The sequence below is a fragment of the Hylobates moloch genome, unplaced genomic scaffold, assembly GCF_009828535.3.
Source record: "Hylobates moloch isolate HMO894 unplaced genomic scaffold, HMol_V3 SCAFFOLD_18, whole genome shotgun sequence".
Taxonomy (NCBI): domain Eukaryota; kingdom Metazoa; phylum Chordata; class Mammalia; order Primates; family Hylobatidae; genus Hylobates; species Hylobates moloch.
Genome location: NW_026652293.1, coordinates 56230331 through 56246510, shown reverse-complemented (window position 1 = coordinate 56246510; position 16180 = coordinate 56230331). Strand labels below are relative to the sequence as shown.

Below are 16180 nucleotides of genomic sequence, written 5' to 3'. Positions count from 1 at the left end.
GTTTTATGGTAGTAAAGAATAAAATACACTAGGATCTACATATAGTTTACATATCAATAACATACCTTTTTCTTAATTTTTTCAGTATTTCTAGGTTATGCAGTCTGAGAGTTTTTAACAAATTAATGCAAACCTCCACAAAATTTTACAATATATTTATTGAAAGAAATCTGCACTATAAGTGGACCCACAGAGTTCAAACCTGTATTGCCCAAGGATCAACTGTATTTGCGGATATGATGTGCTTGCTATACTGCCATTTTCCAAAACGATATTACAGGTAACTGGAGACAAAACAAAATTACAGTGTAATACACACTAATCTGCACACCAAGCTTTCATTTCATGCAAACCAAAATCTCTACAGAAAATAATTCCATTCATTTTCAGCACTAGTAAAATGTGCCCTCTTGAGAAACACACAGTCTTTTACTAGCTACTGTCTGAAAGGAAGAGGTAGATCTCCCAATCATTAAAGAAGGAGGCTGGCATGTAAATCAAATGCACAAAAAGAAAAAAAGGCCATCTTATCACTAATTCATAAAACATCTCCATTCATGAGCGCTCTCGATCTGAAAACTATCTGAAAGCCAGTATTAGTAGTAAAATACTGCCAAGGAGATTAGATAAGGGCAATTAAACTCTGTGTTATTGGCAGATGAAGTCTAAAATGCTAAAAAACCAAAAAAGACTGCAGAATGACAACTAAGAAACAGAAACGAGAATCATTTTGAAAGCTGAAGACAGAATTTTTACTTTCCTAAGAATAAGGTTCATCAAATTAGAGGGGAGACTATTTTAAGGGAGAACCTGGAAAAAGGAAACAAATCAGAGGTAGAGGTATATAGAGAAAGGCAAATACTATACATTAACCTTCCTTAATCTTTGTCAATTGGGACCACAGGTGGCATCTCATTTCTTATGATTTGACCAAAAAAAAAAAAAAAAAATCATAGGCCCACATGACAAGAAAAAATCTTTATGTCTAATTTTGCTTTCATACATCATTTCTGCCAAGGTACTGTTGATTTCATTTGGGCAGGGGGTAGGGGGGAAAGTAGAGTATTGCCTTAAGAGAACAAATTCTGCATAAGATAGTATCAGGACAAATATAAATAAATGCCACTGCCTCGTAAGGAAATACTGAAAAAGAAGACAGATAAGGCATGAGCCTTTCCATTAAAGAGTCTTTGACTTTACGTGTGCTAAGACAGTACACAAATTAACTGCCATACAAAGCAGTAAAGCAAATGCCACATGAACAGTGCAAACAAAGTTTGCCACAGAAACAATCATCAGGCAGCAAAGATCGCTTCTGGCTGGGTGCTGAAGGCAGTGTTCCTTAAGAAGGCAGGATGACAGGAGCGACCCAGAAAGACTGACAGGACATCCAGAGGTGAATACGTGAATGAGCAAAACTGCAGTGGGAGGAAAATGTTAAGTCAAGTTCATTCATCCAAATGCTCAAAGATGAGGAGTGGAAAAAAAAACTTAAATGTTCTATGAAAAACGCAGCCTAGGTACATAGAAAAACATTTTCAAGAGTAAAGATTATCAACAAATCTCATTAGGTAGATTTGAAAGAAACAGAATAGATTTGTTTTGGTATGGAGTGAGTCACTTGGGATGCTCTCTAAATAGGAGAGCTGAACCTGACCAGTTGTTGTTTCCCAAGATTACTCCCTAGGAACTTGGAATGCCAACAAAATCAGTCTATTTTCCCCAAGGGGATTTCTCAAGCCTTATTTTCTCTTTGTTTGTTTGGTGTTTTACTGACAGTGAAAACTTTCATAGTTGGGATGGGTATTTCTCTAAGTTGGGACAATCCTAAAGATATCGAGGACCCTTACTACTTGAAGTAAAGACACAGTCCACATATCACGCTTTCTAGAAAGGAAAGGACAATAACTCATAAGACAGGCCTCTCAATCAGGTCACTCCCAGTGAATCTCATTAAAAACACCAAAGCATGATGCAGTCATTGATTGCCAGGTCTGATATCAGGGTACCCATAAAATCAGCTGGGAACAGATCCCCTGGGGTAACCTCCAGACACAAGTGTCTGAAAAGCAGGACAAGGATGACCCCCAAGGCTGCAAACAAAAATACAAACAAGAAAGCACACGGGAAACACAACATTTTGCTTTTTTACAGACTTATAATAGCACAGATGATTAGGGAACTGTTCCCAAGACTGCCACTTTTTCATAAATAATAATACAAACAAAGAAATACACATAAAATCAACTTTAAACTTACATGCCTGAAACACTCTCTCACACATAGTTTACAGGAGTAAGTCTAATTCCTATGAATCCTTCCTTTTTAAAGCAATGAAGTAAAGAATTTTTCAGCTCTTACCGTTTCAACCTCTAATATGTATGGAGCATCCTAGAGGTTGACGCTGAGGGGAACTTGCCAGAATCAGTTCTATTTCAGAAGGCTCTGCTGAGCCCCTACTCTGTGCAGACCCAAGGCCTGCTGGGGACACAGGACCATCTTTTTTCACAGTCAGGCAGAGAGGACAAGTTAACTCCATCAAAGGTCCCAAGAAAATGCAGTCATTTAAATCTATAGTGCTAAAGAAGCCAATAAAAATTAAGCAAATAAAGTATGTCAAAATTTTACTTACACTTCCAGCCCAAACTTCAGGCCATCCGCTTGCCAGTTTATAGTAAACATATACAGGATCACCTTTTTTAAAACTCAAAAAACGACAATCCGGGCCTGTGAAATCTTCAAGAGCCTCACCGCGGTACATTAACACTGTATAAAAAGAGAGAGAAAAAAAATAGCTAGATATCAGGATTCAGTGTTCACAGTGCGTACTGATTTATCAGGAAATAAAAGAATCCCACTATAAACAACCACCAAGTTTTTCCAGTACTCTCTGGAATTTCTTTCATATGCTCAAAGTATCTCAAATCCTTAGAGCTTTACTGCTATACATCATACCTTCTGCAAGCAGAAAAGGGAAAGGAAAACCTTCTCTATTTTTCTCTATGGATAATACTGAGAAACAAAAAGCAATGTGTCAACTACCACACAAGGCTTTTCTCACCCAAGTGAAACTCTCGATTCCCTCTCTAACCTTCTAGTCCTCAGTCTTTTCTGTTTCATATTCATAAAAAGCTTCCTTTTGCAAATGGGTAAATTCAAGCCCAGATGATGACTAGCTTAAGCATGGCTACATGAAAGGGTAATAGGGAACTAGAGTACCCAGGAACCCCCAGAGGTCAGTTAACTTGAACTAACCACTAAAAGGCTCTATCTTCAGGTGACTGTAACCAGTACTACGTAGCAGTAAACACTGTCAATTTCATTTGCAGCCAAGTTGTTCCCTCAGTACAGTGTCTGGATAAATTAATGGGAAAGGATATCTATCACACCCTACTATAGATTCAATTACATCACAAAGCAATGTTTTCTGAAAGTAAATAATGTTGACTGTATCCAACATTAAGTTTCAAAACAAAGGAAAGAATACCCTTATGTATATTTTTCTATAAACAAAATCAAAAGTCGACATCTCATTTGGCTGGGACTAAGCAAAACTATGAGAATAGGTCAGTAATTCAATCACGCTTGATCTAGAAACTGGTAGAAGCAGTACTTTTATTTTTCTTGACCACATACACAGTTTCCCATGTAAGAGGAAATGGACAATAAATATATCTAAATCGCAGAGACAAAGAAGGATGAATGGAAATAAGATTTTTTCCAAAAGCCAATTTGCAATAAAATACATTAAAAACATGCCTTTAAATGGCTATACATGCATATAGATTTGGAAGGGGCTACTTGTTTTTTGAAGCTAAACTCTGATTACTTTCCAACATGTCAGCTTTGTAGCTCAGATATAATTGAGTGTGAGGCCAGGTTTAAGGTGATGGACAATTTAAGGTTGAGAATAAGATCAGAATTGGAAATGGCAATGTTTCTTTTGCTCCCCCTTATAATAGATCATAGAGGATTTATAATAATATATCAGATGCCAACAAAATGCGCTCTGTGGAACAGCTATTTGAAAAGCACACAAGGGCACCGTACACACTCACATTACTAAACACTTTCTACAACACAAGACAGACTCATCTAGACCTTGCTCCTGTTGATGCCTATTGTATTTGGTTTCCTCTGAACACTACCATTTCTCAAATTATGTTACAACCGTGAGCTCTTCTAACATCACGCCTCAGTACTGAAGAAGCATCAGTGATGTGATGATTCTCCAGGTAACCTGTTTTGAGGAACCCAGGCAGGGCAATGCTTGCAAGCAAAGAATACCAACTATCTTGCCATTGCCAACAGCAAATGGGTAACAGCGTGGTTTTGACCCAAGAAAACTAAAGGGAAAAATCATGGCAGTTGTACCGCTTTTGTAGTGTTTATTTACATCAACCACAGGGTTATCTCTAGCAATGGCTTCACACTCATTAGAGATCTCTTTTCTTGATTAGTGTTGTAGAGATACAAACAGTTCATATTATGAAATTCGGTTTTGATAACATCAATTTGAATATAAATAGCTAAACCGTAGGGTTCTTGGCCTTCTTAAAATGAATACTGTTCTATAGGCATTGCTTAACAGTGTATGAAAAACCGTTTCTGCAGTGGCTGTCAGTAAGTTACAAGGTTGAGACGGTCTGGGAGGCCCTAAAATGATCCTGGTCCGGCGAACATACAGGGAAGAGGTTTCAACACACAAGTGGCCAAGGCTAAACCAAACTTGGCTTATGAGATCCTTGGAGTATTTATTGTCATTCCTGTAACAACCCTCTTCATCTGAGCCTGAAGATCTGTGCCCTCTCCACCGCCCACCTCCAATCCCAGACTGGAGAGCAATTCCGCTTCCTGCGCACAGAAGAGGAGGCTGCCGGTCCCAGGTGGCCGGTGCAGATCCTCGGTCTCTGCAGAGCGAAAGATTTTGGTCTTCCTGCAGCCCTGCCTGGCAGTCTGCAAGGAGGCTTCCAAGCACAGAAACGACAGGATTGGTCAAAGTCGGGGCAGAGACCTCGGAATACAATGAGTGCTTGGACTCCGGACTCGTCCCAAACCTAAACTCCCAATTCCTGTTCAAAAGGCGTTCCAAGCCCAAATCCCAATAAAGCAGAAGGGCAAAGGAGCAGCGCCAGGGAGCCTTTCCAAAGAAACCACACCATCAACCTGCCACTGGGAAAACGCCCACCGAGCCCTTAGCGCATCTGCCGGGGTGATGCACCCACCGAGGTCCCCGCAGCGCAGGCAGGAAAGCTTTGGTTGCGGCGTGGGGAGCCCAGACGCACGGCGCGCAACCACATCTACCCTCCGAGCCCAGGTGGTTGGCGGGGGGTAGGAAGGGGACGCTGTGAGCCACTACTGGGGAAGCCAGGGACCACCGCAAGCAACCCCCCGCCTCAGCAGAGGAAAAATAAAACGCTGGCAACAAGTGGGAGGTGCAGACCCCCATGGTCAGGCCCGAGGGGCCGGGCGCAGGCACAGCGGGAGAAGGCAGACACAGGGACCCGGAGCACGCCCACCCCCGCGTTCAGCCCGTCCCGCCTGCGACCCCCGGGCCGGCCCGCGGGGCTGCGGAACTCCGGCCCCCGCACAGCCCAGGCGGCGCCGCCGCGGAGACCCCGGGGCCAGCCGCCACTCCAGCGCACTCACTGCTGCATTCGTCGTCCGCGCAGAGTTTGTGCTCCGAGAAGCGCCGGCCAGTGCTGGGGTCCAGCTGGCCCGGCACCCGCCAGGGCAGCCCGAGCACAAGCAGCCAGACGAGCAGCCCAGGCGCCGCAGCCATGTTGTGGTCACCTCGGGGAGCCGGTGACGCGGAGGAGGAGGCCGGGGCGGGCGCAGAGGGGCGGGGACGGGGGCGGGACGGGGCGGGGACGGGGGCGGGGCGGGGGGGGGGACGGGGGGGGGGGGGGCGGGGGGGAGGGGGGCGGGACGGGACGGGGCGGGGGCGGGGACGCGGGCGGGGACCGGGCGGAGCGCCGGGGGCATGTGGGAAGAGAAGCGCAGAGGGGCGGCGCCCGCGAAGGTCTGAGCAGTTTCCGACTGACACGTTAGCAGGGGCTCTAGGAGGGATAGGGGAGATCTCCAGGAGGAGGACTGGCAGCAGCCTCGTCCTCTCCTCGAAGCCTTCTCTGGTCGCTGCGTTGGTAACCAGGACTCTTAAGTGTTCTCCCTCGACCAATCACCTGCCTTTGCTCCAGTCCCTCGCAAAACCTCCGCGTGACTCCATTCGTAGTTCACCCCTCCCTGCACGCTTGGGTCCCCCAACCCTGCGCCATCTCAACAGGTCTCTTCTGCCACCTTCTCGCAGCTTCTGGTTTGTGGCCTGTCCCGAACCAGCCCCCCACTTCACCCCGCTACTTCACCCCGCTACCCCCACTCTTGGCATGGTACCTCCTTTTCTGAACTACCAAATCCCACCCGCGATTTGCCACTGTTATTCTCTGGTTTCAGGCTCCCTCCTCTTCAGCCTCCCAGGGCTTCCTTGGGGGCACCATCCCGTGATGCTCTTTGATTAAGAAAAGGGGAGGTAAGTGGAATAGGGGGCTGAGGATGTAAATCAGAGCACGTGGCCTGCTTGGTCGTTAATAGAAATGGGTAATGGTCCTTGGGCTGAGATCTTGAGATTCGTAGATCTATATCCATAGGGAAAAAGTAAATTAATTCAACAACAGTGTGATGAGCTTCCATTTTATACTTATTTCATGCCAGACATTGTATACGCACCCAGGGTGGTGTGGGAGAGGACCTTGTCTAAACAAGTCCACGACTTAGTGAAAACCAACTGACATGAAAACAACTAAATAATAATTGTCAGAGTAGGGAAAACTAGTTAATAGCAGCTAACATTTATTGAGTACTTTATGCCCTGTTGTTATTCTAGGGTCTTTATACATATGAATTAAGATTAATCTTCACAACAATCGCACCTTAGAGTAGTAGGTCCTATTATGATCCCCAATTCAGAGATGACTACCTTAAGGCATTCAAAGACCTAGTGAGTGATGGAGCTAAGATTCAAACCCAGGTAGTATGCTCCTTTTTAATCACAACTCTGTAAAGACTCCATCAAGCAACAAGCAATTTTTGTACTTTCTTTCTGAGCAGGGAAGCAAAATCTTATTTAAATCATACTATACTGGATTATTTATATGTGCAATTAAAAAAGCAGGGGACGGCATGAGCAGGTCAGCCCAGAGAAGAGTGGCTACAATGCTCTCCAGCCCTGGGTGAAGAACTTGGCATTTGTCTGTGACCAGCAGCTTCTCATTGCAATCTCTAGGGTTACTCATCAACCTTGAACAACAAACCCAGCAGCTGGTTTCCCAAACAAATCGTATTATTTAAAAGGAAGAAGAAAGAATGTGGCTTGTCTGTGCAATCCACTATATCGAATAAGGAAAAAACGGTAAACAGATGCTCACAAATTTTTGTCTGTAGGAGCCGTGAGAGATCCTATTGGGCCAATGTAATTCCAATGCTGTCCTGAGAAAATATACATTTGGTAAGGTCATGGACAAGCACTTTCTATCCAAGTAGTAGTTCGTTCATTCTTCATTTCTTTTCTACTGTGTATTTATTGGTTTTAATATCTTAGATGTGTCTAACAGGCATCTCTAACAATATGTTGAAAACCAAACTCTTTATCTTTTTCTCTCAAACTCTGCTCCTTTCAGTCTTCCCTATTTGAGGAATAGGAATGACAATTTAATTCCTATCTTCCAGGTGCTTAAGCCAAAAACATACAAACCATCTTTGGCCTTTTTTCTCTCACACCCAAGTCCAATCCATTAGACAATCCCATGTCTTTTTTAATAGCTTTGTTGAAGTATAATTAACCTACAATAAATTGCACATGTTTAAAGTGTACAATTTGATAATTTTTGACATATGTCTACACCCATGAGACTATTACCATAATGAAGCTAATTAACATATTCATCACCTCTGAAAGAGTTCTCATGATCCTTTATAATCCCTACCTCCCTTGTCCCAGCTGTCTTCAGACAACCTTCTGTCACTGCAGATTTGTTTGCATTTTCTAGAATTTGATATAAATGGAATAGTACAGTATACATTCTTTTTTTGTCTGACTCTTTCACTCAGCATAAACATTTGAAATACATTCAGAATCTGACCACTTCTCCCCATCTCCAGTGCCAGCAGTGCAGGCCAGGCCACCCATCTTTCACCCGAATAACTGCAATAGCCTTGTCATGTTCTTGCTTCTGCTCTTGCCCTTCCAAAGTCATAGTCTCAATAGTAGCTAAGGCAATAGTTTTATGAAATAAATGTGGTCATGCCTCTCCCCTGCTCATAACCTTCCCATGGCTTCCCATTTCCAAGTAAAATGCAATTACTTTTTTATGGAGTACACTGTCTTATTTAATTTTACTCCTCTGCCCTTTTACCCTCATTTCCTAACACTCCTCCCTTGCTCTGTTGGTTCCACTCAGATACACCAAGCCTAACCCTGCATTCGTGTATCTGCACTTGCAATTTTCCTTCAGCCTGGAATAATTCCGCAAATAGTCTGCCTGGCTAACTAGTTTCCTCACTTCATCGTGTCTCTGTAACAGTGCCATATCTTACAAGTGAGGCCTTCCCTGATACCCCTACATAAAACAGAACTCCTTCTCATAACTAGCTGGCTCATCACCCTGCTTTATTTTTCTTTAGAGCGTTTACCACCTGCCTTATGTTTATCTACTTCACTGCCACCCAACCTCCAATATAAGCTCCATGGAAGCAGCAGATTTGTCTATTTTGTTCACTGCTGTAGTATCAGTGCCTAGAACAATGTCTGGAATATATAAGGTACTCAACAAATGATTTGTTGAATAAACCCACGGATCTTCACATATTATAAATATATTATGCTATTAACCTAAATAAAGCCTCCGTAAAAGGAATAGTACCAAAAGGGAATATACCATGAAAACAAGGCATTTGGTGTCTTCCCCTCAGCGGCATCCTTACCGCCAAGGACAGAACCTGAAATGTATTTACTGTTGAATGAGGGTGTATTTGTTGCAGAGGGAGTGGATGAAATAGCACGTATTTTTTCCCTATATACTACCAGAATATTAAAGCAGATTTAGAACATGATTTTATCTTATTTCTCCTTAGATTAGAATTAATAACAATTCATTGATAAAAAAACAAAACTCCAACATGATCTAATTGAATATTATTACTTTACAAAGTGAATAATATTTACTTTGACTAATATTTACATATGCTTTTACATGAAAGGTCAGAGCTCTCTGTTACTGAAGAACTAGCTACTTAAGTGTGTAGATTTTACAGGGTTTTGATTTATCCGCATTTTTGAAAAAATTATTTTCTTAAAAAGATATTGACAAGCCTGGTGGATAATTAGAAGGCAGTTCTCAGCTGACCACAATGAAGGTAGGGGTGGTGGTTCTTCCTCCTAGCGTATATAAAATTAGGGGATGAATCAGCATTCATTTTCACTCATAGCACTTGAATATGTGGCATTGATGTTTAACATAAACTCTAATCCTATGTGTATTATTTGGTAACACTTCAAATGGAATTTTCAAATGGGTAAAGATTAAGCGTTAAAAATAAATTTGTCTAGTTTTGGGTGGAAGATACATAGAAATGTAAGATTGGAGGGTTTCTGACCTCAGGGAATTTGCAGTCTAAATGAGAAAACAAGAGATAACTGAAACAAATAGGAGACATCACAATAACATATATCATTGTAAACTTGACATGGTGCCTAGCGATGAACAAACAGAAGGTCTAACACTGAAGTTACCAGTAAGAACCTAGTCTATTGCCAATGATAAAATCACTCAGTGTTTAGAGAATGGAGTCAAACATTTATTGACAACTATAGCTTCCACCCAAGATGGAGTAACAGGGACAGGATTTACCCTTTCACATTAAACATCTAAAAATCTGGACAAAATATATGAAATGTTGTCAGACATTGGACAATAAGCAATATAGAACAGTAATCCCTAACATAAACTTGAGAGATGAGATGAGTGCTATGATTGCCCTTGCTTACTGCCTGGAGAGTTTCCAGGACACAGCCAGGGAAGGGAAACTCAAATAGGAAATCTTCTCGAGTTAAAGAAACAGATTTGAGAGTTTGAGGAAGCCAATGTAGCTAGAGTTCACAGGGCAAAGTCCAAGAGAGGAAAAAAAAAATGCTACATGGAAAAGAGAGAATTGTACAGAGACAGCTCCAGAGATCTACAGAGAATTTCCTTCAAGTCTTCAGCTGAGGAACAATAAGCATATGTGTGTAAGGAACTAGCTGATGCCAGGAAAAGAACACCAGGGAGGAATGGAAGAGACAATTGTTAGAGTGCAGAACAGTTTGTATTATCACCAGCCAGAGTAGAGCGAGACTCCATCTCAAAAAAAAAAAAAAAAAAAAGAAAAATCTGTAATAAACAGGGCATCAAGTAAAGTATTCAGTAAAAGGGAAAAATTAGCCCAAGATTAGAGGCTACCCTGGTCCTGCCTAGCAAAACTTAAAAGCAAGCCTTGAAAAGATCAAAATGCTTCCAAGTAAATTAACTGCATTCCAGAATAAACCTCTAGCATATTTAAAAGAATACAAAAATATCTAACACTCCACAAGGTAAATTCATGATGTCTGGAATGCAGTGAAAAATTATAAGGTATGCAAAGAAGTAAGAAAATGCAACCCATAATGAAGAGAAATTGATCAATAGAAATGATCAAAAATGACACTAATGATGGAATTATTACACAAGGATATGAACACAGTTATAGTCCATATGTTCAAAATGCTATAGGAAAGCATACGTATATAAAAGAGAAACAAGATATAAAAACAATTGAATTCAAACTTAGGTGAAAAAAACCAATGCCTAAGATAAAAAAATACGCTGGATAGGATTAACAAAAACTGTATACTACAGAAGACAATATTAGTGAGCTTGAAGATGTAGCAATATAAACTCTTCACAATGAAACCCATAGGTATGAGCTGACAGATGTACAAAGCAAAAAAAGAAAAACAAAAATTTTTAAAAAGAAAAAAATCAAACAATGAAACACAAAGAGTAAAGAGATGGAAAGAAATGAATAGACCATCAGTGTGCACAACTTCAACCAGTCCAATGTATGTGTAATTGGGGTCTCTGAAGGAGATGAAGAGACAGAAAACATTTTTGAATAAATAATGAGTAAAGGTATTCCAAATTTGATGAAAACTCGTAGATTCAAGAAGCCCAACAAACCCCAAGCACAGGAAACATCAAGAAAACAACACCAATGCACATCAAATTAGCTAAAACCAGTGGTAAGGAAAAAAACTTTAAAAGGATCTACAGAAAATATACATAATATATAGAAAGGAGCAAAGATAAAATGACAGTATACTTCTTTTCAGAGCCATGTCAGCCAGAACGCATTAGATCAACATTTTTAAAGTTCTGAAAGAAAAGAAAGTTGACATTCTGGAATTATATACCAAAGATGAGGTAGTCTTTCTTTCAAAGATGAGGTAAAGTCTTTTCAATGAATGATGCTAAGACAACTGAATATCCATGTGCAAAAGAGTTAAGTTGAACCCTACCTCCTACCACATATAAAACTTAACTCCAAATGGATTACAGACCTAAATATCATAGCTAAAACCATAAGATTCTTAGAAAAAAACATAGGGGTAAATCCTGGAATAGGCAATGGTTTCTCATCTATGACACCAAAAGCACAAGGAACAAAAGAAAAGAACAGATAAATTAGACTTTATCAAATATAAAACTTCTATGCTTCAAAGGTTACCATCAAGAAAATGAAGAGACATTATATCAAAACAAAATTTAAAAAAAGAAAAATGAAAAGGCAGTCAAAAAGAACAGAAGAAAATATTTGAAATTAATATATCTGATAAAGGACTTGTACCTAGAATATATAAGGAACTCTTACAACTCAATAACAAAAAGATAAATAACCCAATTTGAAAATGGGCAAAGGGGCCAGGTGCGGTGGCTCACGCCTGTAATCCTAGCACTTTGGGAGGCCGAGGCAGGTGGATTGCCTGAGCTCAGGAGTTCTAGACCAGCCTGGGCAACACAGTGAAACCCCATCTCTACTAAAATACAACAAAATCAGCTGGGCGTGATGGCATGCTCCTGTAATCCCAGCTACTAGGGAGGTCGAGGCAGGAGAATCACTTGAACCTGGGAGGAGGAGGTTGCAGTGAGCCGAGATCACACCACTGCCCTTCAGCCTGGGCGACAGAGCTAGATTCTGTCTCAAAACAACACAAAACAAAACAAAAAAACAAAATGGGCAAAGGATTGGAATAGACATTTCTCCAAAGAAAATATTCAATGGCCCATAAGCAAATGAAAGGATAGATACTCAACATCATTAGCTAGTAGAGGAGTGTAAATCAAAACCACAATGAGACACTACTTCATACCTACTAGGTTGGCTATAATATAAAAGAGAATAACAGATGTTGGCAAGAATGTGGAGAAATGGGAACACGCATACATTGCTGGTAGGAACATCAAGTGGTACAGGCACTTTGGAAAATAGTCTAGCAGTTCCTCAAGAAGATAAACATAGAATTACCATATGACCCAATAAATCTACCCCTAGTTATATAACCAAGAGCAATGAAACTTATATCCACACAAAACCCTGTCCACCAATGCTCATAATAGCTTATTCATGAAAGTAAAAAATGGAAACAACCCCCATGTTCATTCAACTGATGAATTAATGGTAGGTATAAAATATGGTAGGTATATCAATACAATGACAATTAAAAAGGAATGAAGTAATGATACATACTACAACATAAGTGACCCTTGAATGCATTATTCTAAATGAAAGAACTTAGCCACAAAAAGCCACATACTGCATGGTTCCATTTAGATGACATTTTTCAGAGTAGAAAAATCTATAGACACAGAAAGTAGGATGCCCAGGGCTGGAAGAGATGGGAACTCAAGGACTGATAGATGAAGTGTACAAAGTTTCTCTTTGGGGTGATGGAAATGTTCTAAAATTGATTGTGGTGAAGGCTACACATCTCTCTACTAACAACCATAGAACTGTACACTTCAAGTGGGTGGATTGTATGGTATGCGAGTTATAGGTCAATAAAGCTGTACCCCTCCAAAAGACTCTCATGTCAAAAACTAAATTTCTAAATATGCAAAATAAAGCAAGACAAAATATGGTAAAATACATTTTCACGTGCACAAATGCTGAAAGAATTCATCACTACAAGATCTATAATTCAAGAAACATTGAAGCCCTTTAGGCAGAAAAAAATACCAGATGGAAATCTGGATATACAACAAAGAATAAAGAATGCCAGAAATGTATATATGTGGGCAAATATAAAATATTTTCCTACTTAAAATATACAAAACATGTTTCTTATTTTTAAAATCTCTTTAAAAGATAATTAACTGTTTAAAGCAAACTAATAACAATATATCATGAAATATACAATATATGTACATTAAAATGAATGACAATAAAAGTATAAAAGCAGGAGAGGAGAAATAGAAATAAAGATCTTAAACTATAGATGAAGTGATAAAATATTCCATGAAGGTATAGTATAATAAAGATATATATTATAAACCCTGAGGCAACACCAAAAAAGCACAGAGTTATAGCTAGTAAGCTCACAAAGGAGATAACCTGTGGTTAATTCAGAAGTAGATGATAAAAGAGTAAAAGGGAAAAAAAAAAAAACAGATGGGACAAATAGAAAGGAAATAACAACACCCTGGATTTTATCAATCATATCAATAATCACATTAAATGTAAATGGTCAAAGGCAGGATTGTTAGATACAATTCAAAAGCAATACCCTACTAGATGCTGTCTACAAGAAAACACAATAGAAACATAATGACACAAATACATTAAATGTAAAAAAAGATAAACCACGCTAACACTAATCAAAATAAGCTAGAGTAGCCATATTAATATCAGACAAAACAGATTTAAGAGCAAAGAATATTACCAGAGATAGCCATTTCATAATGTTAAAGAAGACAACTCATCAAGATGATACAACAATTTTAAATGTATATACATTTAATAATAGAGCTTTAAAATTCATGAAGCAAAAGGTGATAAAACCTAATAGGAGAACTGCACAAATAGTTGGAGATTTCAACACCTCTCTCTCAGTAATTGATAGAACAAGAACCCAGATAATCAGTAAGGATATAGAAGGCTTAACACCATCAATTAACTTGTCCTAATTGATATTTGTAGAACACTCCACTCGACGACAACAGAATACATATTCCTTTTAAGTTTTTGTGGAATATTTACAACAATGTCATGGGCCACAGAACAATATGTTTTTAAAAATTCAAATTATGCAAAATATGTTCTCTGACCACATGGAATTAAATTAGAAATCAATAACAAAAAGATATCTGGAAGATCTCCAAGTTTTAGAAACTAAATAGTATAGTTTGGCTCTGTGTCCCCACCCAAATCTCATCTTGTAGCTCCCATAATTCCCATGTGTTGTGGGAGGGACCCGGTGAGAGGTTATTGAATCATGGGGTGGGTCTTTCCCATGCTGTTCTCATGATAGTGAATAGGTCTCACAAAATCTGATGGTTTTTAAACTGGAAGTCTCCCTGTACAAGCTCTCTTTTTGTCTGTTGCCATCCATGTAAGACGTGGCTTGCTGCTCCTTGCCTTCTGCCATGATTGTGAGGCCTCCCCAGCCATGTGGAACTGTGAGTCCAATAAACCTCTTTCTTTTGTAAATTGCCCAGTCTCAGATACATCTTTATCAGCAGGATGAAAACAAACTAATACAGTAAATTGGTACCAGTATAGTGGGGCATTGCTAAAAGATACCCAAAAATGTGGAAGCAACTTTGGAACTGGGTAACAGGCAGAGGTTGGAACAATTTGGAAGGCTCAGAAGAAGACAGGAAAATGTGGGAAAATTTGGAACTTCCTTGAGACTTGTTGAATGGCTTTGACAAAAATGCTGATGGTGATATGGACAATAAGGTCCAGAAGGAGGTGGTCTCAGAAGGAGATGAGGAACTTGTTGGGAACTGGAGCAAAGGTGACTCTTGTTATGTTTTAGCAAAGAGACTGGCAGCATTTTGCCCCTGCCCTAGAGATTTGTGGAACTTTGAACTTGAGAGAGATGATTTAGGGTATCTTGCAGAAGAAATTTCTAAAAGAAAGCATTCAAGAGGTGACTTGGGTGCTGTTAAAGGCATTCAGCTTCAAAAGGGAAATGGAGCATAAAAGTTTGGAAAATTTGGCTGGGCACAGTGGCTCACACCTGTAATCCCAGCACTTTGGGAGGCTGAAGTGGGTGGATCACGAGCTCAAGAGATCAAGACCATCCTGGCAAACATGGTGAAACCCCATCTGTACTAAAAATACAAAAATTAGCTGGGCATGGTGGTGCACACCTGTAGTCCCAGCTACTTGGGAGGCTGAGGCAGGAGAATCACTTGAACTCGGGAGGTGGAGGTTGCAGTGAGCCAAGGTCGCGCCACTACATTCCAGCCTGGTGAAAGAGCGAGAATCTGTCTCAAAAAAAAAAAAAAAAGTTTGGAAAATTTACAGCCTGACAATGTGATAGAAAAGAAAATCCCATTTTCTGGGGAGAAATTCATGCTGGCTGCAGAAATTTGCATAAGTAACAACGAGCCAAGACAATGGGGAAAATGTCTCCAGGGCATGTCAGAGACCTTTGTGGTAGCCCCTCCCATCACAGGCCTGGAGGTTTAGGAGGAAAAAGTGGTTTTGTGTGCCGGGCCCAGGGTCCCTCTGCTGTATGCAATCTAGGGACTTGGTGCCCTGTATGCCACCTGCTTAAGCTGTGGCTGAAAGGGGCCAATGTGGAGCTTGGGCCATGGATTTAGAGGATGCAAGCCTCAAGCCTTGGCAGCTTTCATGTGATGTTGAGCCTGCGAGTGAACAGAAGTCAAGAATTGAGGTTTAGGAACCTCCACCTAGATTTCAGAAGATGCAAGGAAAGGCCTGGATGCTCAGGCAAAAGTTTGCTGCAGGAGCGGAGCCCTCATGGAGAACCTCTGCTAGGGCACCGCAGAAGGGAAATTTAGAATGGGATCCCCCACACAGAGTCCCTACTGGGGGACTGCCTAATGGAGCTGTGAGAAAAGAGTCACCATCCTCCAGACCCCAG

The 16180-nt window shown here is 40.5% G+C and overlaps 1 protein-coding gene across 5 annotated transcripts in view; it reads right to left on the bottom strand.

Annotated features, from left to right (window-relative positions):
- MIA3 (MIA SH3 domain ER export factor 3) overlaps positions 1-5796 on the bottom strand; it is a 53795-nt gene extending 47999 nt beyond the window's left edge. For 4 of the 5 annotated variants that reach the window (XR_009210934.1, XM_032137371.2, XM_058430956.1 and 1 more), the window contains exons 1-2: positions 5650-5787; positions 2633-2766 (exon numbers count right to left, since the gene is read on the bottom strand). Coding sequence is in view for 4 of the 5 variants with exons in the window: in XM_032137371.2 (XP_031993262.1) it covers positions 2633-2766; positions 5650-5782 (267 nt within the window). In the remaining variant the exon portion in view is untranslated. Of the gene's footprint in view, positions 1-2632; positions 2767-5649 lie in introns of all 5 variants that reach the window. The other variant, XM_032137372.2, reaches the window with a different exon arrangement.
- Positions 5797-16180: the final 10384 nt, after the last annotated feature.